Raw genomic sequence first — 26,678 nt, 5'->3', positions numbered from 1 at the left:
TGGACTCGTTTAAATGACAAATTCCTCGCATATTGTAAGTGGCAATGAGCACGACGTAATCCTTCTTTAATGAAAGTCACGGCGGCACTTCATTAAGCACTGAGGTTACGACCACCAGACGCCGAGCGCACCAAGAACCATCGACTACCTCGTGCCTCCGGCGACGCTAATTGCAGGCCGTTTGATGTGTCGATAATGAGCGATGTGTGGTGGATACGTTGTGTTTTAGGGTGGGGGGGGGGCCGACTGCGCCTCCCGATGGGTTCGAGACGTGACGACACCAGATGAAACAGATGGAGGGAGGAGACGCTGCGGCACGTTTGGTGAACTCTTGAGCAGAAAAACTGCTTTTTAATTGTTGCTCATTTAATAGATTTGGTGTCGTGAGCACTTGAGGGGCTCATTTCCCAAAAGCTGGATATCCATCTAGAGAAATCCATCTAGAGAAGTCCATCTAGAGAAATCCATCTAGAGAAATCCATCTAGAGAAGTCCATCTAGAGAAATCCATCTAGAGAAATCCATCACTGAAGTCCATCACTGAAGTCCATCACTGAAGTTCATCACTGAAGTTCATCACTCAGTTCCTCTAAAATGCAGAGGACACAGTTTTGTCTCTGTACTTTTGAAGAGGCTGCTGAAGACCTCTTCTAGCTGGCTTTCACTTCCAGTTGGGCTTGACATGATGACTTCAGCCTCTATAGACTTCAGCCTCTATAGACTTCAGCCTCTATAGACTTCAGCCTCTACTGACTTCAGCCTCTGATGACTTCAGCCTCTACTGACTTCAGCCTGTACAGACTTCAGTCTCTATAGACTTCAGCCTCTGATGACTTCAGCCTCTACTGACTTCAGCCTCTACTGACTTCAGCCTGTACAGACTTCAGCCTCTATAGACTTCAGCCTCTGATGACTTCAGCCTCTATAGACTTCAGCCTCTACAGACTTCAGCCTCTACTGACTTCAGCCTCTACTGACTTCAGCCTCTGATGACTTCAGCCTCTACTGACTTCAGCCTCTGATGACTTCAGCCTCTGATGACTTCAGCCTCTGATGACTTCAGCCTCTACAGACTTCAGCCTCTACAGACTTCAGCCTCTGATGAGGTATGTTAAGCCTGTTCAGTACTCTGGTCAGCTGATGTTCTCTATAAATACACTTTGACTTGACTTGATCATTTAAATAAAGGTGTGTGTCACTACTGATCAGTGTGACTGTACCTGATGAAGGCCGTCATCCATCGGTTTGGTTAAGTTTAGGAAAAGATGAAGTTAAAACAAGACAACGCTGACTTCTGGTCTCAGGGGGACATGAGCAGTGGCCTCCTGGGTGAAATGTCCTGTGTGTGTTTGACTCATCCGTCCAGCGTCACCAACCACAGAGCGTTAACCACCGGAGAGCAGAAAATCTGTGTCCCTGTACGCAAATCTTTTAGTTTTGGGGCTCTTCCACAAACTGTGATAAGATGTTCCAGTTTGTGATAATAATGAAATCTGCTCTGATAACAGCAGCTTGTGTTAGCTGTGGTTAGACTGACTGAGTTCAGTGAACTTCTCATCTGATCATTTCCACTTAGTGATGCTCTCATTGTCCTAATATGTACATTTGATTTTGGGGGCTATAAATATGTTGGTGTTACACTGTGACACCATTTCTATCTATTATTCTGTGATGCAGTCTCAGACAGATATAGCTTTGATTTGGCCAGCACTTCTTACAGTGTGGTTATTATTCAGTATTCTAAGGAGTCGACCAGTACAAGTGTCAACTGTTGTTTAAGTGGTGATAAATGCTTATAGCCACAAATTGTAGCTGTGAAGCTTATATGTACTTTTGGAAGAATCAACAAGCACTTATAGGCTACCAGTATTGTTCTTTTCCTAGAAAGTGATGCACGCAGAGGGAATTGCATTTATTTTAGTACAAGTCTGGCGAGTCAACAGGAGCAACCTTAAGGCGCCCAATCAAAGAACGAAAAGACATTTGTTTCATTTGTCAAGGGACTGACAGAAGTCGTATAATGGCGAGAATGGCCTCAACCGGTTGCTTGGCAGCTAGATAGCTCAAATATCCCGAAGCCATCCCCAGCCGACGCAGCAGTCAGTCAGGCAGTCAGTCACTTCAGGGTGACAGCGGTAGCTCCAGAGGAGGCTGCAGGCGAAGCCCAAACAAACTTTCATCTGCGTATCACAGGATTTAAAGGGGGACCCAGGAAGGGAGGCAGAGATTGAGGGATACAAGGGGGGTGAGGAGAGAGAGAGAGAGAGAGAGAGAGAGAGAGAGAGGGCACACACTGCAGGGCTGCAGTCTGCACGGCTTTAAATCCCTCTCTCATCTAACAGTAAACATCCTTGGGCTATAGCTGTGTGTACATGTGAGTGTGTCTGTACAGCTGCTGCTGCTGCTGCTACACTAGCTAGCTGTGTGTGTGTGTGTGTGAGTGTGTGTGTGTTTTTCTGTCAGATCTTTAAAGGGAAAAAAATCATTTATTTTTCAGCCTTTTCTTAAATATTTACTTTTTTTTATTTTACCTTTATGACATATTTGTTATTGAGTTATTGGTGTTTTGTGTGTTTGATACAGATGTGATGCACTCCGACACCTTAGAAATAATATAAACATCTGTTTATATCAGGAACCACATTAAATGTGTAGCATTACTGAGAGTTAAATGTAAACACATGAACAGGATTCTACCTGTCATATCTGTGCCGTCTATTGGTCGGGCTCAGTCAGGGACTTGGTTCAGATTTAAACGTTACATACAGAGAAAGGTTTTTGTGTGTGTGTGTGTGTTACTGCTGTGTGTTATCCAACTTGTACTTGAGCTTTGTGTATTTGTGTTTACGATTTCGACCATTTCTTTTTTGATGGGTTAGAGTTGGTGTGCATGTTGGTGATATGTGGGCACACTGGAAGGAGAGTCAGTGTGGCAGCTTGTGCTCATTTCTCCTGCTGCAGTGAGGCTGGAAAAGCAGCAAACCCACAGTGATGGCTGTCGTCTGTCTAATTGTGTCAGTTTCTCAGTGTAAAGAAGTAATTTCTGGTTGGGTCAAACAGCCTCAGGCTGGCTGTTTTAAGGAGAAGTGTTGGCATGTGATGACTGTTCCGCTCAGTTAGGACTCTGCTGCAGATTTGGAGGAAATTTCCAGATGCTTTGAAGAGCGCTGGAGAAGCAGGGGCTTTCAGAAATTCTCTGCAGGGATTTGTGGGTGAGCTCAGGGCAACAGAGTGCATGTGTTTGCACAGGTATGCTGGTGCATGTGTGTGTGAGTGTGTGTGTGTGTGTGTGTGTGTGTGTGTGTGTGTGTGTGTGTACGTGCCTGTGCATGTATGAACAGACAGCTATAATAGGAGCTCATTAGAATTGGTTAATAAGCAGGAAATGGCCACTTGGTGGAGAAGATAACAGTGAATTACATTGACCTTTTAGGGTAAGACACTTTAAGAGACGGGCCGTGCAAACAATGCAGATGAAGTCTGAAGTCTGAAATTTCCCCTTCACCACTAAACTAACAGTAAACTAACACCGCAGTTAAATCACAAGTCCTCTTCACTGCAGAGGAGCGCTTAGCTACAGGCTGCATGTCTGATAATGTGTCACTGGAACATCCCAAGTATCCCAAACTTTCATGGACAGTTGAAGGAAGCAGCCTGCTGAGCTGGCCTCCAGGTTGGTGCTCCACCAGCAGCAGCTCCTCCAGGAGAAGTACTCCAGGACAGAGTAACTCCATCAGGGTGGAGCAGGATGAGGCTAAACAGACTCCGATCAAAGCCCCCCCCCCAACACACTGCTGTTCTTGACCAATGGGAACCCAAAGCATTGACCTGTGTCACTATATTATTACATCACGTAACCACATAGCGTTGTTGCCTAAACCTAACCAAACTGCAAACGTGCCACATGTCATTACTGTTACCATGACGAGTGCCAGAGTAAAGTTCAGGTTCAGTCTAGTTTTCGGGGTTAAAGACGGCCGAATGCCATCCAGGCTGAACATACTGTAGAGTCTGAAAATGATTTGCAGTCGTGGGTTTGATTTTGGCTGGAGGGCGGCCATGACAGACTGAACACATCATTTAATGAAACGTTTGATGCTTCTAGCTTTAAAACACAACACTGATGACCATGTTGTACCACTCAAATGGATTCATATTCCTTTAGAGTGATGAATCATTGCCGTATGCTAAATGACATATGGTGCCTACAGGCTGTTCAGCCAGTCAGAGCTGGTCTCGGGCTCATCACCCTGTCACAGCCCGTGCAGAGTGAATGTCTAGCTGGCTGCTTCAATAACAGTCAGGTGAAATAAGAAGTTCTGTTGTTGCTGTCAGCATGTCTTTAGGGTTCTGAATAATATGAGAGAAACAACGTATGTCCTCAAATTCATAATGGGGTCAAATATGATTCAAGTCAAACAGGATGGAGGAGAAGAAATCAAGACAGGATGTGAACAGAAAGCAGACGCTTGCCAAAAAGGGAAGGAGTTACTCCTGATGCGAAGTCTCTACTTACAGGTAATAAGAGTAGGAATAAGCATGTCTTCTGAAGCATGGTGAGGTGAGGCCGATGATGACAACAGAGCAAAACCCAGAAGAAGACAAACACATTGGATTAGTTCATGGTTTGAATGAAGAATTATTTTGACTCGTTGACATTTGAAGCTGTTTCAGTTTGTCCTCTTATCCAGCAGCACAACCATCTATAACCATCTGACTGCTTCTTCGTGTGTCCTCATGAGAAATCCTGAAATATTTTGCTGTCTATCAACGTTCATGTCCCTTTCACAGACCCTGAGCGGCTGCCTGTCACACTGACAGTTTGACAGTGAGCCTATCTGGTCATCTGGCCATGTGCTCAGTTTCTCTCTGCTGCCTTTTTGGGTTGATATGTTTGTCTGCTTTTAGTTTGCTTTATCTTTACGAGAGGATCGTCTACGGAGCTGGATTTTATGATTGTCGTCTCCACCACATTTAGCTGTGATGCTCCACTGTAAATCAGCTGTGACACGGTCAGTAGTCAATCAAATAAATTAGAGGTAATAAGGAGCTCTATGGCTTGTGAAATGATCACTTCACTCACCCAAAAAATTACAGTTTCTTTCTAAGGAGATTAGCCTGTTCGTTAACTTTTAAAAGATGAAAACACAGACATCATATTCATCCGTCAGTACGTCTGAGCTCTATGCTAAAGCTTTAACACACTCTATAATAAAATATCATTTATGACAGCAGCTAACAGCAGAACGATTGGTCTTCTTTAAAGTCAGGGAAATGGCATCACAGAAATAAAACACTAACAGCTTTTATACATAATATAAAATAACGTTACAGTCAAACTGACCAAACTAATGAATAAACTAGCAAAGTCATTTAAAGTGGGAGATTATGAATTCATCCACTGTGTTTGGACTTTACTTCCATCACTGACCACCTGTAGTCCTGGGTGGGTGAAAGTAATCCATCGTAGTTCAGAAAGAGTTATTAGTTAGTTAGTTTTTGCATCATATTGAGACAAATACGTGTCCTGAGTATATAAATGCCCTGATACTGTCTCACTGTTATGATGTTTCACCGTCTACAGCAACAAGCTACACTTTTCCTGCACATTTGAACAAATTAAGGTTCAAGTTGAATCTGTGGGGAAAAATAGGGCAAAAATAAATGAAAATATTAAAAAGGTGCACATCTGATGCCTCCATCACCGACAGGCTGGTCGACAGACACACATGGGATGAGAAATGATAGAGAAGAGCAAAAGATAGAGGATGGAAAGGCAAAGGTGATTCTTTAGTTTGATGAAGAGTGTTGGTGGTGTGACGATTACACGGAACCATTATTATTATTATTACTACCATTACTGTAGGAGTCATTCATTACATGAGAAACAGACCAAACAACAGACGATCAAAACAAAACAATAAAACACAAGTGTGTGTGTGTGAGTGAGTGTGTGAGTGTGTGTCTTAGTCTGAGTGTGTCTGAGTGTGTGTCTGAGTGTGTGTGAGTGAGTGTGTGTGTCTGAGTCTGAGTGTGTGTGTGTGTGTGTGTGTGTGATACTGGACTCCCTGTGGTACCTCTTTAATGGTCTGTTGGCAACTTTTCCCCCTAGCATGCACCCTTTTACTGACGAGAGGCCAAAGATTGGATCTCACACTCACACTCACACACACACACACACACACACTCACACTCACACTCACACTCACACACACACACACACACACACACACACATACACACACACACACACACACACTCACTCTCACACACACACACACACACTGTGAATACAAGGGGAAAGTCTATCTGTATAGTATCTGCACTAGTTGTCATAAACACACACCTATCGTACACATCTCCTTACTACACACTACTTACTGTAACACACATGTGCGCACACACACACACACACACACACACACACACAGTCATATTCACACAAAAACCTACCTACACCTGCACACACACACTCTCTGTCACACCCGGAGCCTCTTTAAGGGCTCTGCTGACATTGTCCTTATGATATTAGTAACTGGGAGCCCGGCTGTAAAAGTCACAGCTGTTAAAACTGGTCATAAATATTAATACGCAGAAAAAAGCACTCCACTAGTGCACAGCTCTGTGTGTGTGTGTGTGTGTGTGTGTGTGTGTGACAGACAGAGAGAGAGAAAAGGTATTATATTAGTGAGAGAGTTTTCTTTAACATGTGTGTTTATATGGGACAGAGGCTGTGGATGTCGGACCTGAGCAACAGGAAGAGCAGCAGGTCTGTAACAGCAAGTTTCTACACAGGAAGCTGACAATTAGAGGACACACAGAGCAACAGTGGCTCCTTTGTCCTGCGAGGGCAAGTTCAGCTGACTGCCATGTTCATAAGTGCACTCAGTGTGTGAGCAGCACCCCCCCCACCCCGAAGCCAGGCTGACAAACAAAACACTGACTCTGTATTCAGTCTAAGTGTTGGGAGGTATTTCATCAGAACCGCCTAATTCAATTCAGACTGAGATGCACCGTATGGACATTTTCAGCAATATGAACTGAATGAACGGTGGAATCCATCTGCTGCAGTGAACCTGTGATGCTTCCACTGCTGCCGGTTTATCATTTAACACTACACTGCTCTCACCAGTCTATGATTAATGAAGGAGGACAGATTACTTCACCTCAAATGGCAAAATCCTTTTAGCAAACTTTTGCTCTTCATTTTTTATGGAGCGTCCTGCTTGTGATCTGGGTCCCAGGTGACGTCACAGATATACTAACAATGGCAGCAGCTTTTTTTTCTAGTTCTGTCTTTCAGTAATGGAAGAGTTGTGTATACTTGGTGAAAGCATTGAAACGCTGACCTCATCAAGTCTGTATTCAGGTTACAGAACACACACGGAGGACGAGGACACCAGGTAACCAGCTACACGCTGTGATCAGTGACCACAGCACTGGTGTTTATCAGGGACGAGGATGTAAACGTCATATCCACATATGATCAAAACCAGCTGCTCAGATATCAGACATCACAACATGAGGATGTGTGAAGTGAAAAAGCCCTCAGTGAGCGTCCACAGCACCGAGACGCTGTCCTCCAGGCTATCTTATCTAATGAAACTGTCCCACCAGGGCTAAAGTTAACTTTGGTAGAGATGCACAGACAGCATCAGCTCCCATTCATTTTACATGAGAGGAGACAAATCCACTGTAAGGAGCACCATCAGATATCCAGCTGTGGGCAGCCAGAGCAGGCGGGAAAGTCTAAATAATTGATCTGACCTGGAAAAGGTGGAAAATGGTGGGCCGGTAACCAATCACACCTTAGATCTATTATATTATTATATTATTATTATTATTACGTTAAATAGATAAATGAAATTTGGAGCCTGTCCTTTTACAGTTTGTTCAAATGCAGCTCACCTGTATTATTAACTGGATACTAACAGAACAGGAACAACGATGTCCCACTGTAACGAGCACTTTGTGCTCACAGTAACCAACGTCTTGCTTCCACCGTAACAGTAACTATGAACATTATTTGCTGATATATCTGATGTCCAGCAGTGAATTTCAGTCTGATAACCAACACTGGACCTTCGGTTGGTAAGTGTTGCTGTTTGCCACAGACACAATGAACCCCTGCCGTCAGGCTCACATGGCACAAAAGATGCAAACCTGCCATATTTGTTTAACGGCTGCAGTGTTTTTCTGGCTCTGTGCGGATGGTGTCTACTTAACACGTGAACACACACCTGCTGACACAAACACACACTCTCTTCTATGCTGATGTGAGGGTGGGGGCTTGTCTTGGCTTTGTATGAATGGTTTCTGCTGCAAACACACAACCACTCTAACAGTGATGTGTTGGCTATAGTTTGTCATCAGTCACGGGCTTAAATGAATTTCATCAGTTGAAACAACACACACACACACACACACACACACACACACACACACACACGCTTAAACAATGACATGATGGCTATAGTTTATCAAGCCTGTATGCTGTATACGAGCAGAGCGTCATGGAGGAATAGTCTTTCTTTCTCTGAAGGCAGAGTTGGATGAAAAATATCACACCTACTGCTGGAACACACATTTTCATGCTCACACACACAAACATGGGGACCTACAATCTGTCATGCACACACTGACAGACACCCGCGGGCCGGCTGGGATGTACAGTCACATGTGCACAAACACACAAACATGAACATAAGGCGCCTCACTGGCACATGTTACATGTGAATATTGAGGCTGAGGCTTATTAGCACCTCATCACTGCTATTTAAATATGTGGAACTGTGTGAAAGTAAATCTGAGGGTTGGTTGGAAAGTTTGTTGCTCATAAATATTCATTTATAATCTGCAGTCAATTAGCACTCTGTGACAAGACGCATGTCGACATGCCATATGCATACGGACACACTCTCACATGAGTGCTGCAGGAAATTAATTAGGAATCTATAAATGAATATCAAAACAAAGTAGCTCTGGCGGGAGGATTTCTTATTAAATTTCTTATTAAATCTCCGTCAGGTTTGTAACTGTGCAGGACAGATGATTTTACTAACAGCTTTAGAGGTTTATGGAGATTTTATCAAGCTGAGTTTAGTTTTATAGCTTTGATAACCAGAAGATAGTTGTAGGTTCATACACCGTCAAAGACAAGCAGGGTTAATCTTTCTGTAGGTCATATAGCTGTATTATACCTCTGTGTGACCACTAAAGGTGTTTTCCCCATCGGACTGGGGCTGTGTGATATCGCTTTATTATATTAAGAATACTTTACCAGCAGTGTGTTTTAGTTTGAATATTAATAGAAAGTATGGTATTGTAAATGTATGCAAGATGCAAAAAATGATGAAGTCAATATGATACAAATCCCCTGGATGAACATAGATGTACTTTATTACTGAATTATTGTCCAGCGTCTCTCCCATTAGCTGCTCTGCTGGGATGTGGGCATGCAGCACCATCACACTGACTTATAATGGGGCCCTTTGGGGCAAACAGCTTCACTGCTCAGGCTGATCAGGCAGCCGTAAACAAATCCACAAATCCATAGTCTATAGTATCCAAACTGATTTAGTCTGACAGGAAAATGATAAAGTTATTGCTAAAGATTTTGAAGAGCAGCATAGCGGTAAAACACTCTCTGCTTTACAAAGCAGTGTAATGATCACATCCCAGTGATTCAGCTTTAGGTGAACCGTGGAACTGTCTTAATATTACAGTCTTACTGATACAGCTGTGTGTAGCAGCACCTCCCAACTAAACTGCACGAGTAAAACGTTACCATAAGCGACGGGAGTGAAGGGGAATGATGACGATAAGAGTAAATAACAGATTGATCTTTGAAGTGTTCTTGTTCTATGTGGCAGTTTATACATGTGATCATACAGGGTGGGAGAGGGTATATACAGCTCTGTGCAGGTGTGTGTGTGAGTGTGTGTGTGAGTGTGTGTGTGTGTGTGTGTGTGTGTGTGTGTGTGTGTGTGTGTGTGTGTGTGTGTGAATGGCTGGCCAGCTCCCATTATAACGCTGCTGTAAGTGGACCATCAAGCATTTATCTCAGCAAGCAGCAGAGTCCATTATTCAACCATGTGTCACATCTGCAGAATGGAGGTCAAGTCCAGCTCAGTGTGTGTGTGTGTGTGTGTGTGTGTGTGTGTGTGTGTGTGTGTGTGTGCGTGTGTGAGTGTGTGTGTGTGTGTGTGAGAGAGAGTGTGTTGACACCACCAAATTATCTGTGAATAAATGCAAGTTTAGCATCTGTCAGCACGGAAGCACTCAGGGCTCTGTGTGTTTGTATGTGTGTTTAAACAGTAAGAAGCCCTGAAAGTCCACTGAAAACACACACACACACACACACACTCACACACACACACACACACACACACTCACACACACACACACACACACACACACTCACACACACACACACACACACACACTCACACACACACTCACACACACACTCACACACACACACACACACACATACACACTCACACGCACACACACTCACACACACACTCACACACACACACACTCACACACACACACATACACACACACACACTCACACATACACACATACACACATACACACACACACACACACACACACACACACACACACACACACACACACATACACACACACTCACACACACACACACACACACATACACACTCACACACACACTCACACACACACTCACACACACACACACTCACACACACACACACACACTCACACATACACACATACACACACACACACACACACACACACACACACACACACACACACACACTGGTCAGATCACTTGGCCTTGTAAGGGCCTGCCATGTGCAGCACACAGGCCTGAGTCCATTCCCTGGGCTGACATCAGTCACTAATCGCCTCAATTCTCCTGCCATAGACGGAGCCCCTGAGGGTGCTGTGTATATCCTGAGAGAGGATGTGTCCTTTTGCTGCCTCAGTGTGGAGGTCCCTCATTTATTTCCTGACTTTTTTTCCTAATGAACCAACTGTCAGACTTCTGTCTCCTTGTGGAGGAACACTGGTCACAAAATCACCTGCAAACTGAGCAGTGGTGCACCGACTCACTGGGGTCACCCTTTCCATCGCACTGCAGTGTTTCCTTATCGTTACTTATCTTACAGTATTGTTTTACAGTAGAGAGGGTGAAAACTCTGACTGGGGTGGAGGTTTGATAACAGCTTGGGTGGAAGCTAGTCCAGAAAGTAAAAGCTCATTAGCTTTGGTGAGGGAGAGGGTTTAGACGTTTAATATTAAACATTCCTCAATTAAAGACTTTTGGCAAAACAGCCTGAAACTCAGCACCAGTTCAAACAGCTGCCTGACATACAGTCATTCGGCCGTGGCTGATACCCTCCTTTGTGTTTGAATTCTTGGACAGTGTGGTTTTTGGGACATTTTCAGTGACTACATTGCCAAACTGCCCTCACTGTCAACACCACCTTTAAATCCTCATCTGAATTCCACATTAAACCACTTCTCCGTCCAGAAAATGCTAGAAATGCTACATTCGAGTGGCATGGGAGTTTTCTGTCTGCGGTGTTCAGGTACGGAGACGCGTGCAGCTCTAAACGCAGCGGTACGGTAGCTGTAGCTACGTCTCGTAGCCCAGAACAGTGTGGGCGGAGATATTTGTGAAGCGTCACATTTCATTCGGCTGAGATAATATCTGTCTCATATTCTCCCACCTCTGTTATATTTGTTAAAACCAAACAAATATTTCATGATCTACAAAGTGGGACTAATTATCTAACCTTTTTCTAACGTGGGGGCGGCTGCTGGACTCATTTCTCGCTTCTGAAGGCTCCTGCGTGATTGTTTGCTTTACTGTGAGACGGAATCAATTAGGCCGAGCGGCTCTGGCTGTGGACAGCAGCAGCATCTGGAGCACACTAGCCTCTGGTTTCTTTGGCTGACTTGCTGTCTTCAGATTTTCATAAAAACATGATTACTTTCAGTTCATCACAAGCAAACGGCAGGGAAGGTATCAGACAGACGATCCAAACGTCTCTCGGCAGACACAGGCGAGGGGAGGCGCATGTTGATGCAATGAGAGGCTGCGGGGATGGAGTCATAGTATTTGTTTGACAGGTACACTTTTCACAGAAATTGAAGAAATAAATCCATGAGCACAGATGGCGTGCAATAATGAAGTAGATGCACAAATGGAATGATCAAAGGTACCGGGGAGGTCTACCCAAAGCATCCATTAGTTAACCGCTCTTACTGTTAACTAATAATGACCTCACGTATCACAAGCAGCCATTTTAAAAGTCCCATTTACACCTGAAGAGTCTCTCAAATGTTCCTGCACTTATTTGACTAAAGTGAATTTTGAGTCATCGAGCAAAACAAGGACGCCACGCTGTCACCACCCTGAACTCTCACATGCAACCATAATTTACAATGTGCAATATTCTTGTTTACAGTATCTGTGCAGTTTCTTACCTTATTTAACTCTTAATTGATCTTGTATATTTGTATTATATATTGTATTTTTATTCTGTATTTTTACTATGTATATTTTAGGACTAACTGGAAAGGAGAAGCTCTCCAATCTCGTATAATGACAACAAAGGGCATTCTATTCTATTGTAATGATGCTAACGCAGGGAAGGTGTAAGACAGGTGTGTAAAGGAGGACTTCTATAATGGCTTGCATTAGAATCTCAAAGGAAAAGAAGAAAACTACATTTCAACCACTCAGTGACACACGTCCGGCTGTTAAACTGCAGGGAAGCAGCAGAAACTCTGTGTGGGTTCTCAGCCAGCAGGAAGTGACACGTGTGCCTCAGAGATTCAAATAAGAGGTGTTTCATGTTCCACACTCGCAGAAAAAGGATGTGTAGATGTTTCTCTCTCCTGCTTAGGACAGCACATCCTGTCAGCACAGCCACCAGCAGGAGTGTGTGTCAGCACATCATCACTGTAGGAGGCAGGACGAGTGCTGTCCCCAGCTAAGGATGAGTTTGATTCCAATCAGATATCTGTTCATACACACAAACATATTTCTTTAGGTTTAGGGTTTAGGTCTGGAAACATCACATCCGTTTTCGAGGTGCAGCTTTAGTCATTAGATGCATTTGGAGAAACTAGTGAAGGCCAGAGGAGGCGAAGTGAGAGTCACAGTGAGGAACAGGGTGGATGTGTTGATGTCTAGAAGTAAACATACAATACCCCACGCTCAGAGTTCTCCATGTGTGAATCTCTCTATCGGAGCAAGGGCAAGGCAGGTACAGGACGGGACAGGAAGGGGTGGAGCCAAACACAGGAAACAGGAAGATAGAGAGAGACATTAAAGCTTGTGAGGCTCGAGTCAGACTTGAGAACCCTGACACACTGGTTTCCTTCTTTCTGTCACGTTTTTAGTCTTTTTCCTTCAACACTGAGCAAACCGCAGTAACGTGACCGTGAAAGGCTGCAGCTCTCCCAGGATTCCTGTGGTTGTCTGTAGATATAGTAAAATTACTGCAGCACTTTGTTCTCAGGCTGAAATCATGCTGGCAAAGACACAGCCTTATTTTGATGCTTTCCTGGCACAGATCCAGTGTCATGGCTGTCTGATACTGACAATGAAATGGATGCTGAAACATTTGTTCTCCAATTCTTTCGGTTCTACATGGCTGTGACTTTCACAATCCCTTTTTGTTAATCCTTTAACATGAATGTTGAGCTGTTGCCCATAGCAATACACACAAATCTGTGTCTATGTCTGGAGAAGAGCGGACATGGATGCGCTGTGATAGGCTAAAGAGGGGAAAACAGATTTCACTTGATCTGTATCTGTTTAGGCAGCCATGAAAAGATCAGACCTGCCCCATATGGGTTGAACAGCAGACTTTCTCTTGCAGCATAAATCACCACAGTTTGCCAGTGTGTGGGACTTCAGTAGGTGATGAATCAAGACAGACGGATTTATCAAGCTGCCAAGTCTAAAACCTGGAGACTATAAAAGGTGCAAGTCACAGAGTTTCATGAGTGACATGAACAATTTCTCAAAGAGGGCCCCAGAAAAGAACACAGAGGAAACAAGAGTTGGGAGATGAAGGAAACATTCAGTTGTATCATCCGACAGCAGCGTGAAGAGAAAAGCTTGGGGGGGGGGGGGGGGGGGAGGCATTAGGTCATATAGAGAAAAGAAAAATCATCTCCCCCTCATGTCTTGAACTTCTTTGAATTTGAGGACATTCTCTCATCACTAATGACGGCGGCCGTCTGTCTCAGACTGTCAGACTGTCTCAGACTGTGTCAGACTTAGAGGAGACCAGTGAACACAATGATGAGGATATCTGAGGTCTCGTCACGTTTCTGACTGATTTCTTTAAGAACAATGGGATAAAGTGACTATTTCCATTTTCAATAAAGATTGATTCAAAGTGATATGGAAAAGTTATGGGACAAAAACAATGCGATGTTTGCTTATCACTGCTGCTGTTAAGATGTCGAGAGCTTGCAGATGAGCGGAGAGGGTGGTCAGCTGGGATGGACGGACTGCAGAGAGCAATGGATGTACGGCTGGGACATGTTCAGAAGCGTGACTCTGTATGTGTGAACATTTGTATGCATGTTAAAGCAAAGTGACAAATGACTGAGCTGCTTTGTAAAGGTTTTCAGTACAAGCATCCTTCTGTTCGGCTCAGCTAACTGACTCACTCACACTTTATTATAAGATCAGTTAACCTTCTCTTTGGATTTCATTACACAAACATGCTACTCATGATTTTTCCTTTCATCCCTCTGCTTTGCTGTCACAGTGTCACTTTTCCTCCCTGTTTTTCATGCTCATGTTCCCACGTGATATTTAGTATTATACGTAGTCAAGAGATCCACTTTCTCCAGCAGAAACCTGGCAGCAAGGTTTCTCTAATCCAGTATACTGACTAAACCAGGCTTGGAGTATAGATGATGGGAAAACCTACAGTAAGTAGATTTCTTTGTTGTTCAGTTGACTTATTGAACCCAAAGCCTCAGAGTGTTATCTACTGAGTACAAGCACAGTGTTCTGCATGTTGCTGCCTCTTCTCTAGAGTAACCAGAGCCTGCCCTCCTGTAAACCAAGGACTTAGATATTGTAGGAAAACATTTAGGGTCTGTTAATTCTGGGAAGAAATGAAGGTGCATTCAGAAAATGATTCTAACAAGGACACTGAGGAGTGACGAGAGAAATATTCTGGTCTGTGTTTGGCTTAGCGCAGTGTGTCTCTGTCCACAGTCCCATCTGGACTTCTCCCTCTCTGTCAATCTGTGTGTGTGTGTGTCCATGTGGGTAGCAGTGCATGGCTCTAAGCCTGTCAATATTGGCTTCAAGTGCCACACACACACACACACACACACACACACACACACACACACACACACACACACACACACACAAACACACAAACACACACTCTCACACACACACACACACACACTCTCACACACACACACACACACACACACACACACACACACACAATGGTGTTGGGGCCTTGACTTTGATGATGCTTGTATTTTATATCCAGCCACACAAGGAATCAGTGGGATATTCATGTATACACACAAACACACACAACAACACACACATTCTTCTCTCTCTCACACACACACACACACACACATTCTTCTCTCTCTCACACACACACACACACACACATTAATGCACATGCATACAAACAGGCAGATCTGAAGCACAGGATACGTGGTGATTTAATAGCGTGTGTGTGTGTGTAGTGTGGTCAATAACTTGATGCAGCCTTTGTTCATTATTTCTAAGAAACTTTGAATAGTCGTAGTTGTTTTGATTTACAAAGGGATGATCTTCCTCATCTGAAATGATTAAGAACCCCATCCACCAGCCTGACTTCCCTTTAACTCTTTAATTCAAAACAATGCTTAACCCTGGTCCTCTCTGTCCACATCCTGGTGTGTGAGTGACTGGTAGGTAGTAAAAGTGTTGGAACTGGTCCAGTAGATCACCTCAGCCAGAACTGGTCCAGTAGATCACCTCAGCCAGCAGCCACCAAACGGGCTGCAATGGCTGCAACGTGATCCTTTGGGACAACTGCACCTGATCACAGTAGGTCCACTAAAAGAGCTTGTTTGATCCACTGACAGGCTCAGAGTGTTATTCTAAGTGTGTGACAGCATCATGGAAAGGATCCCTACAGAGAGAGACCTGGAAGATCCTTTTGGTTTAACCACAAACAGCACACACACCAGACTACATTCACTAAAACAGGGATTTTAGAGCTGCTGCTCTGCTGCTGCCTCCATCAGTCAGTGTGTCTGTGGTCGCCGGCTGATGTGATCTTTTCTACTCAATTCTAAAACTTTTTGTACCTACTCATCATTTTGAACCTAAAATATATAAAATATGGTTAACAGAGTTATTCTTTAACTCTAACGTCCAAGTTTTGAATGGGTAGTAACTTTTTGAATAATGAGCAAACCCTACTTTTACAAATAGAAAAGATATTACAGATACAGAAAAAGAACCGATACAAAGGAGAGCAGACATATAGACTCGGACAGTGGGAGGTTTACCATATCACAGACCGTTTTCTGAGGCCATCCATATTTCATGTCTCACACTTTAGCCAGTCATCTGGGTGGCACACACAGTGTTTTTTAAGTCGAAAGTGTTTTACATGCCTTTCAGAGCCCATAAATTATTCCCTCACAAAACTTTGTTGGAAAGTGAGCACGCAGCACTGTCCAATTAATCTTTCAGAGCTCCGTTACACGTGTTCCAAATGGACTTTATTTTTCGAGGAAAGCCAGACGATGTTGCTGATAATGTAAAGTTAAAGTGAATAACACTGTCACGAGTCTTAATGGGGATTTGATGTTCCTACAGCCAGGTGGCCCTGAGGGCCCAAACAAGCAGCCCTGGAAGATACACTTTTCATAAAAAGGCTGAGAGGAGAATGAATGAATAATTGATGCTCCTAAAGCTCCCTAAACATCGGCTCATTTCTCCGTGTGATGCCAAACAAGCAGACTTCCACTAAGTCACTGAGCTAATGTGACGTCTCTGGAACAGGTAATTGATGGAAAAATATGTTATTTAAATCTTTTCACCTTTCATCTCAGCTCTTTACAACTGTGACCGTCTCCAAGTACGTAAGTTTCTTTTATTTGATAAACACGTCCCATCAGGGTCAACCTTACCAACCAAGCTACCAAAGAAATCTAATAAACAGCTTAAAGAAGAAACACAGATTAAAGGATGTAGGCAAACTAGCAAATATCACCGCTGGTTATGTGAAACACATCCACTGGCTTCTCCTGCAGTGCTTCCCCTGCTGGGCATGCCTCTGTCACATTAGCTGATGCGTTCTTGCCTTAAAGATGCATTGGTGCAGAAATGTCTGAATTATTGATTCCAAACCTCACCTGAATGGCTTCTGTGTATTTAAAAGCTCCTGACAAGTGAGGCTGGGTCAGTCAGGCCGCGCTGCAGCTATCCATATGTTTAAATGTTTCCTACATTATGTATGTCCTCAACTTATACTGGTGCAAAACAATGGGTTCATTAGTGAAAGACGTGTCTGCTCACTCTTTTTAGACCAGTCAGTTTAATTCTACAAAAACAACGATCGAATGAAAATTAACAAGACATCCTTCAGCACGGTGCTTTTATTGATACGAGTGAAAAGTTTGATCACTTCCTGTCTCCAAGGTTCAGCCTCCATATGTAGGTTTGACCAGTCGGCAAACCCCTAGCTGCTGGCTGAGGGCGTCCTGGGTCAGGACAGGGTACTACAGCCCATCAACTACATTTAGACTAATTAAAGGAGAACGCCAGTGTTTTTAAACCTGGACAGTAGCTCTCTAAAGGAACAGTGGGGACGTGTAGCAGACATTTATCGCTCTCTTCAAGAACACCTGACAAAAACTTTGACTGTGTGATATAACGGTTTACGTTAAGGATCACGTTGCAGCCCGTTTGGTGGCTGCTGGCTGAGGTGGACCAGTTCCAACACTTTTACTACCTACCAGTCATCCAGACAGAGGGGAGCTGAGGATAGAAACAGTGGAGTGACCCTTTAATTTAGTCTTTCTATCATCTTCCTCATGGCCTACTCATCTCCTTCTCTGCCGTCCATGTGTCCCTGGACTGGACCTGAACCCAGACTGATGGTCTGAGTTAGCTTGAGTTCATGGGATCATCTGAGTAGCATCTAAACTGCTTCCTTCTTTTCCTCCTCTGCTTCTGTATCATTGCTCTTCCTCCTCCTTCCTCCTCCTTCCTCCTCCTTCCACTGTGGTGCTGTTTGTCCTCTAATTGGCCTTTTTATGTATATTGTGCCCTGTTAGCCTGGTTAGCATCTGATTAGCATATCCATTTGACCCCGAGGTTAACAAGAGCCTTGTTTTCTTTTTTCAGGTTTCCAAACCTCATACATTTTCTTCAGCGCTCCCCTCTTTTCCTTTTGCCCTCCAGTTCTGCTTCTCCCCTATATTCCCTAACTGCTCCCTCGTCTCAAGTGTCTCGCTTTCTTGTTGCTTATGGCATTTTCCTCCTCAGGCTGTAATACATTCTTATCCTCTTGGCGTTTGGATTATTCTCTGCTAGCCTCTGATTAGCTTTGCCAACTGACCCTCTGCCCTCCCCGTCTCCCCAGCCTTCTCCCGCTCATCGAAGTGGATGTAAAGTTGTATCTGGATCTCCTCTTGGTTGGTGTGATGAACTGTCCGAGACACTTTAAAACACGTTCAGGCAGTAAAGACACGAAGACGCTTCTCTAAAGTTAATCCGGTCCGAGCAACACCAAGTGGAAAAGTAATCATTTCCTTCCATAAAATAATGACACTACTGATTTGTAGAGGATCAAACCAACAGCAGTATCTGTGTAGTCTCTCTGAAAACCGTTATTTACTTTGATGCTTGCCTGTACTTTAGCGCCTGGGGCGGCCGGAACAAGTAATCCTCATCCTCAAAAGTGCCACAGTGCGGCTGGTGGAGGGCATTTGCATGTTATTGGTTTTGTTGTGTAGATTTTCTGTTTGTGCTACAGTCACACTAAAGAATCTTCATTTACTTTAATCATTATTTCTCAGCAAAGTTTCATATAAATTTCAGGTGTGAAGAAACAAACTGACATAAAAACATACAAAATGACAAAAAAAATCAAACAAAGTGTACGAGCGTGACGTGAGTGAGGTAGAGGAGAATGGGAGAATGGATGAAGTGCTGTAGAGAAGTAGAGAAAGGAAAGGAAAGAGAAGCAGGTGATGGTGGCAAGCCAGTGTGCATATTAACAAAGACACAGAGAGCTGTGTATGTCTGCTAACTGAAGGAAAAGTAATACAATTCATCTGGGTTTGAGATATCTAAACTCTGGGCACCGCTGTCATTATTATTCATTTTGCCTTAAAGGGTTCGAAAGGATTTAGTTCATCTCCAGATTTAATACATAGTGTTCTACATAATTCTGACCTTTTATATTGCCTAGAGAAACAAATAGAAGCTTGTGGCCTTTAACATCATGAACACAACCTGCAATGTTTGATCAGCTCTAATCTAACCAGGACTTTTGTTGACTGAAACTATATGAAAAACATTTTGAATTCAGATTCCATATTGCTCATTGCTCATTTCACTGAACTTCACCTCAGAGACATTAACCTTCTCTTCGGCCTGTAAATGTAAAATTGAGCATCTGGCCCTGATATTTCTGGATCATTTCTACCTGCAGATCAACTATGAGGACACTTTAAACTGACATAATGAGGTCTGTCCATCTGCCTGTCTGCTCAGTCATAAGGTCTAAAGATGCTAAATGTAGTATTTTATTCATCAACACACACATTGTCTAAGTGTGACCCAGTGTTTCTACAGATGACTGGTAGTCTAAATGCCAATGGTACTATTACTGCTGGATTACTGCTCGGCTCTGTTCATCACCTTCTGCTGTCACCTGAAACCGTGGAAGTTTCAGGTGACTCCAGTGGAGGAGCCGCTCTCTTCCTGTGCTGATTCACAAAGCAGCTGCAGCGTTGTACGACATGGATGTGTTGATGATTTGTTCCTGTTAAAATACTACATGTAGCACCTTTAATCTGCCGCCGTGGCTTCACGACACCTCTGTTTCTTACCTGCGCTTAAAGGTGAGCACAACGCCGAGGAGGATGATGATGAACATGAGGATCCCTGCGATCACTCCGGCCATTTTTACTGTGCTGTCCACCTGCTTCTCTGGCTCCATGGCATCTGAGTCCTGGGTGGATGCTCCTACACACACACACACACACACACACACACACACACACACACACAGGTATGCACATAGTCACATCGGTAGGCATCCACATACTAATAGGCACACACAGAGAAAGGACTCCACACGTTCATGAACACAAAGCCAAACATGGAAATACAATCAAACACTCTTGCATGCACACACACACACACACACACACACACACACACACACACACACACACAAAGACATGGTGGACACACTTGATCCCAAGGTGAAGATACTCTAAATACTTCATTTATGTGCAAAGAGCCAAACACAACTCAGAAACATCATGCAGGGGGATGGAAACATCAGCTACATGCCAGAGGACACAAAAACAAACAAGGTGTATTTCCAGGATCAGGTATGAAATTTAAAAAGGGTGAAAATGATGAAAAACATTAGTCCGTTTCTGGAAAAACTATGAACCAAGAACCTTTTTCTAAATGTGAATATTTCATTTTGAAACAATGTGGTTAGACAGAAGCAAAGTGAGACTCATGATCCGTGTAGTCAAACAGCCGACAGGACCAAGACGTGACGTTAACTGACAGGCATCAAAGAACAGAAATAATAATAATAATCTGACTAACTCCTAAAAATCTGTTTTGTCTTCTCTCTCAAATCAAACAATTTATCCCAAAGATAAATATATAGATATATATAAGATAAATATAAAGATAAATATATAGATAGATATAAGATAAATATATAGATAAATATATAAATAAATATAAGATAAATATATAGATAAATATAAGATAAATATATAGACATATAAGATAAATATATAGATAAATAAAAGATAAATATATAGATAAATAAAAGATAAATATATAGATATATATAAAGATAAATATATAGATATATATAAAGATAAATATATAGATAAATATAAAGATAAATATATAGATAAATATAAGATAAATATATAGATAAATATATAGATAAATACATAGATAAATATATAGATAAATATATAGATATATAAGATAAATATATAGATAAATAAAAGATAAATATATAGAGAAATATAAGATAAATATATAGATAAATATATAGAGAAATGAGGACAGAAAGTGAGGAGGCATGCCAACAATTTGTGAGCCTCAACATGTTTTCTGTTTTCCATGACTCCAGGCTTCATTCCAGGTTACAAACGTTGAGAATCACTCAAGGACGAACAATGCAGAAGTTACACAAAGACATTAAGGTTTCAGCTCCACACATGCACTTGGAAATGCTGCACATGCAAGACTCAACAGCACAATATCATCCTGTTCAAGGATTAGATGAGCTGGCAAACAAATGAACAAACACAGAGGATAGAAAACAAAACTTGGTCAAGGTGAATGGAGGACGGTGTGCGGTGTGGATTTTACAGGGGACCAGCAGACCATGCAGTGCTGCCACTGGATGGTCTGCTGCCACTGGATGGTCTGCTGCCACTGGATGGTCTGCTGCCAGACCAGGAGGAGGGTGAAGAGACAACCAGAGAAGGAGAAGGAGGGAAAGGTAAAGACGAGGACAGAGTCACCTCTGAGTGCAGATAGAGGCTGTGTAGTTTACTTCCTGCTTGCTGCTCAGACTTCCTCATTTCCACATTGGTCTGATGACACATGTTTTCATTTGGTGATGTCAGACTGAGACATCGTGAAGGTTTTAGCTTTTAAACATTTATATGTTTTCTTTCTAGGGCAAAATGTCTGCGTGGCTGTTATGATGAGCTGATGCTCCTCAACACCCCCTTCCCCCCCAGTACCTTACAAACCTAAATGTACGTCAGATGTTATCAGATTTCATCAGATCTGATTATCAGATTATCAGAACGCTTGCTTCCTTCATGCTATGGTGCAAAAGCCATGTGTACTTCCTAACACAGTGGGACACAGCGATAACTGCACCTCTCACAACTTCAACAAACTTTCTTCAACCAACAGTCCGGCTGAGCGAACTCATTCTAAAAGCCAAGGATTTCTGTGAAGCATCTCGTGGAAAGACGTTTTCCAGCTGGGAAACTAAAAGCAGCTGTTTTCTGACCACAGATCAACGTTTCTTCATCATTCTTTGTTTTCCAGTCATCCGTGTGGTCTGTGTAACCTGCAGCACTCTTCTGTCCTCCTGTCCTCCTGCTGTCTGGCTCCTGTCCTATCGTTCTGCTTTAAAAGGTACTTTCAGAAACTTGCCTTGGAAATGAAATGATAAAAAGATGCTAATCTGCTGGTTATCCAATAAGCCCTACAAAGGGCCCACTGGGGGGGTCATGTGCCTGAATCACTGTGTTTACATGGCTGGCAGTGAGACATTAGGTCTGCTGCTGCAGACACCTCTCTTTTAATGCTACACAGAAACTTCTTTACACTTAATTATTCCAAGCCCAACTTTAAAAAGCAGTTCTGTGACCTGAACTGTACCATCCTGCAGTCACAGGATAAAACTACATTTCCACACATTCTTCTGAGGCCACTTCATGTTTTCAGACGGCATTTTGTCATTAACACCAAAAGAGTGTCAAGTGTTCCTCAAGCATAAGCACCAGTCTAAGTTACACTTTCAGATGTCAAAGAGACGTCGCTCTGTCGGTCAGATCAGAGCTGCCGCTCTCTGTGGGAGGATGAATGAAATCAAGGTCACATCACCCAGACATACAAGCACGAAGAAACGGGGAGGGTGGTGAGGGCAGAGCTCAAATCAAATCAAATACAAACAAATAAAAAGTGGGCCCATAAAGAGAGGAGACATGTGGGAGATCAGTGGGAAAGTGAACACCAGGAAAACAGAAACAGGACTGAAACATGAAGAAGTGAAGTGGCTGGAAGGACAGAAAGCTGGAGGTAAACGTGGGGGTGAAAAAGAGGTGAAAGGATTGTGAATAATGGACAGAGAGTGGTAGAAGGGGAACGACAGAGAGGAGAAGGAGGACCCAGGGAACCTGCACATGGATGAACTCTTCCAGACATGCACCAAGCAGCCTCTTGTTATAACCTTGATAGACAAAGACAGCCGATTAATAGAGTAATACTGCTGCGTGGGAGTTCAGTTTAATCCCCTGTCTCTCTCATCTTCGCCCCCTCTGCAATAACAACACAAGGTTGGCAGCAGGATCCACTGAGCTAACGGCTTAAGCACCTAACCTTGGCACGCTCGGTAATAGCTGCAGCAGTCCTCAATGGCTGCGGTGACGAGATGTTCTTTTAAAAACCCTGAATGCCTTCAATGACAACACATTCACCATCTTTGTGTCCAGATCACGGACAGCGTTCCAGTCTTACAGCTGTAACATCTTTGAAAAACTAAAAATGAAGAAAATACATCTGTCAGTCTGCGTCCTACGCGTTAATGCAGAAGCAAACGCAGCCTTTTCTCCCTGCATGTTTTCAGTGGAACTGAGACGTCAAACAGACATTTTAATGGAGGAGTTAAGTTTTAAGTGCTGCACTTTTTCAAAGTCTGAATTTTTCAACACGTAGTGCATATTACTTTGTGAAAAACAGGAAATTCAGTGTATCCTGAATGTTTTATGTCTACTTAACAAGAAAAAAATGGACTCTTGATAAACTGTTCAGGAATAACAGCAGCATCTTGCAACAAAAGAGCTGTCATCACATCTCCCTCCGTGCCGTTTAAGTGTTATACAGGTGCCACTGGTGCAGCAGTGAGTTTGATGTGAAGTGAGAGGAATGTGGTCAGACACAGTTTGTGGAGCACTTAGACCTGTGATATATCTCACACCCAAGCCATTACTGTAGAAAAGTGATTGGTGATCGGACTGCTTCGGAAAATTAACCCTATTCAGATGTTGAATGGTGCTTAAAATGTATGATTCCTGTATTTTCAAACCTGGGCCCTATTTTTATACACAAAGAGAAGTTATATCACTCCTGAAAGCCACCAGACTTAGCTGACAAAAACAGTAATTCTACCTCACAGGACTTTGATGAGGTGAACTAACCCTTTAAAATGCGACACACTGACTGATGGAGGCAGCAGCTCTAAAATCCCTGTTTTAGTGAATGTAGTCTGGTGTGTGTGCTGTTTGTGGTTAAACCAAAAGGATCTTCCAGGTTGCCCGTTTGGTGGCTGCTGGCTGAGGTGATCTACTGGACCAGTTCTGGCTGAGGTGATCTACTGGACCAGTTCTGGCTGAGGTGATCTACTGGACCAGTTCCAACACTTTTACTACCCAGCAGTCCTTCAGACACCAGGATGTATAAAAACAGATCCCTGATTTGAAAATACTGAAGTTCTCCTTTACCAACTCTCAGATGGTCTGAGCTGCACTTCCTTTGAGCCTCTGTCTTTTCACACATTAGCCTTTGGTAAGTAGAAAATGAGGTGGACTCATACAAAGAGAAAACTAATAACAGAAGAACCATCTGAAATTGATGTAATGATGATGATGATGATGATGATGATGATGATGAAATGTTGTAGCTGTAATTGTTTTTTGGGAGCATCATCTACTTGTGTGCTCCACTCACTATAATCTGTATTTAGCTTCTTGATACAGCAACTGAATCATTTAATGAGATGAAATAACGTGATGTCGTCCTTTGTGGCACATTGTGAAAATACTGTCAACACACAGACTGTGAAATCTTCTTCATTCAGTTCTTGCCAGCATTTATTCTGCAAGTGTGTTTTTGGTTTAATGTACATTTACTCCAACACATCTTAACTTACACATTTCAAGCCCAAACTTCATCCATCTGGTGCTAGTCATGGATTCTCTGGCTGCTATTTATTTACTAAACTGACTGACTTTTAGGCACTCAGCCACGATATGCATGAGTGTGCAGCCTGCTGCTTTTATCATCCTCTGATGGTCTGTGGCCCTGTAATCAACAGAGGAGGGTAGAAGTGCAGATATCAGCTTGTCCACGTCTGTCTATCACATTATGCAGTCGTTACATGAGAGCGTTGAGCGATCATGCAAGACACGAGTTCACACGTTCCCCTGTAGTCTGTGCCCTGGTAATCACCTCACAGGTGTATTAAACCTCCATTTCCCCGTGAGTGGCCCTCGGTGTGCATCACCTGACACATTACAGTGTGACCACATTTGTTCACACCTCACCGGCCCATGTGCTGATTGGGTTCAACAGTTCACCATGTAAAAGTAGAGGAGCCCATCTGCTGACGGGTTCAGCACCATTTAACACTGTGATTGGCCAGCTCAGGAGCCGCTCAGCCAATCAGGCGAACTCTGACCGCTCTGACCGCAGCGCAGAAGGGATCTAACGCGACTGTGTCCGATATCAGCGGCAAAAGTTGGGACGAAGCAGATCGGCACAGCAAAATAGGATTGATTGACGTCCGGTGCAAACACAATACGGAGGACGCCGTGGCCTCATTAATTATTGTATTGTCACTGTCAGCTAACAGGTGGCTCATAAGTATGTGCTATTTATGGATCCATCTTGCTGTCGTGCCGCCGGTACCGGCAGGTGGTGTGGGTATTACTTTCTTGGCACATATCAGGTCCATAAAAAAGACAGTTGGAACAGTAGACGGCCTCAGACACACACTCTGTGTTGGAGCCGTGCTCTAACTCAACATCCGGCACCCAATGATACCTGGAATTCAGATTCTGATCTGATTCTGATTCACATGGAGTAAGAGCAGGAACGGTCAGATAGTTTTATTTCAGTTTCACTTCTCCTGAATGTACATTCAGTGAGATGTGGTGCTTATTAAAGGGCCACTTCTGTCCCTTCAAGTGTCAGAAGTGTAAGTTAGCTGTCAACCTCACTTTCCTATGTTGTGATGTGTTGACATCACTGAAGCCATCAAACCTCCGTCCGACAGAGTTTGGACTGGATCATAGAAATGTATCCAATAACGGCCTTTTAATCATTTCTCCAGTGATCAAAAGGTCTTAGAGATCCCTCAAGTTCATTACTCTTCAGACATCACAGGATGAAAAGGTCTTCGCAGACACTTGAGGTGATTGCCTTGTGCTATGTTGCCACGGGCAACCAGATATGTGGCCGGGCACATAAAGCTGAGTGAGAACGTCTTCTTAAAAGACCATATATTGTCTTGGAAAGTAGTGAGTATAAACTTTACCCACCGTTACTGTAAACCTGGACAATACGTGCACCCCAGGAGAAGAGGTCTGGTAAAGGGTGACGAGGAGGGTGAAGCCTGATGAAGAGTGTGTAACCGTGTCAGATGTGTCTCATGAAGAAGGAGCTCCCATCTGTTACCTCAGTGAGCAGGAAGAATGAGGTCCTTCTGTGTCACACATGTGAAGAAGCTGCCGTCAGTATTAATACAGAACAGAGGGAGAATAAATGCATTAAAGGAGACTTCCTCACTGTTTGCCATTATAACTGTGACAACACTGGCTGCTGATGATATTGATTGCTTCCAAAAGACATTAATCCCCAGAATATCTGTGAGTGGGTT

General features: G+C 43.3%; 1 protein-coding gene across 1 annotated transcript in view; it reads right to left on the bottom strand.

Moving 5' to 3' along the window:
* The window catches only part of ptprt (protein tyrosine phosphatase receptor type T), a 288,666-nt gene that overhangs the window by 73,361 nt on the left and 188,627 nt on the right, over positions 1–26,678 (bottom strand). The window contains exons 17-18 of the mRNA XM_070844851.1: positions 20,122–20,257; positions 13,216–13,248 (exon numbers count right to left, since the gene is read on the bottom strand). Of these exons, the coding sequence (XP_070700952.1) occupies positions 13,216–13,248; positions 20,122–20,257 (169 nt within the window). The remainder of the gene's footprint in view (positions 1–13,215; positions 13,249–20,121; positions 20,258–26,678) is intronic.

The sequence above is a fragment of the Pempheris klunzingeri genome, chromosome 2 (genome assembly GCF_042242105.1).
Source record: "Pempheris klunzingeri isolate RE-2024b chromosome 2, fPemKlu1.hap1, whole genome shotgun sequence".
Taxonomy (NCBI): Eukaryota; Metazoa; Chordata; class Actinopteri; order Acropomatiformes; family Pempheridae; genus Pempheris; species Pempheris klunzingeri.
The sequence above is the reverse complement of the archived record's forward strand: the minus strand, read 5'-3'. Positions and strand labels throughout refer to the sequence as shown.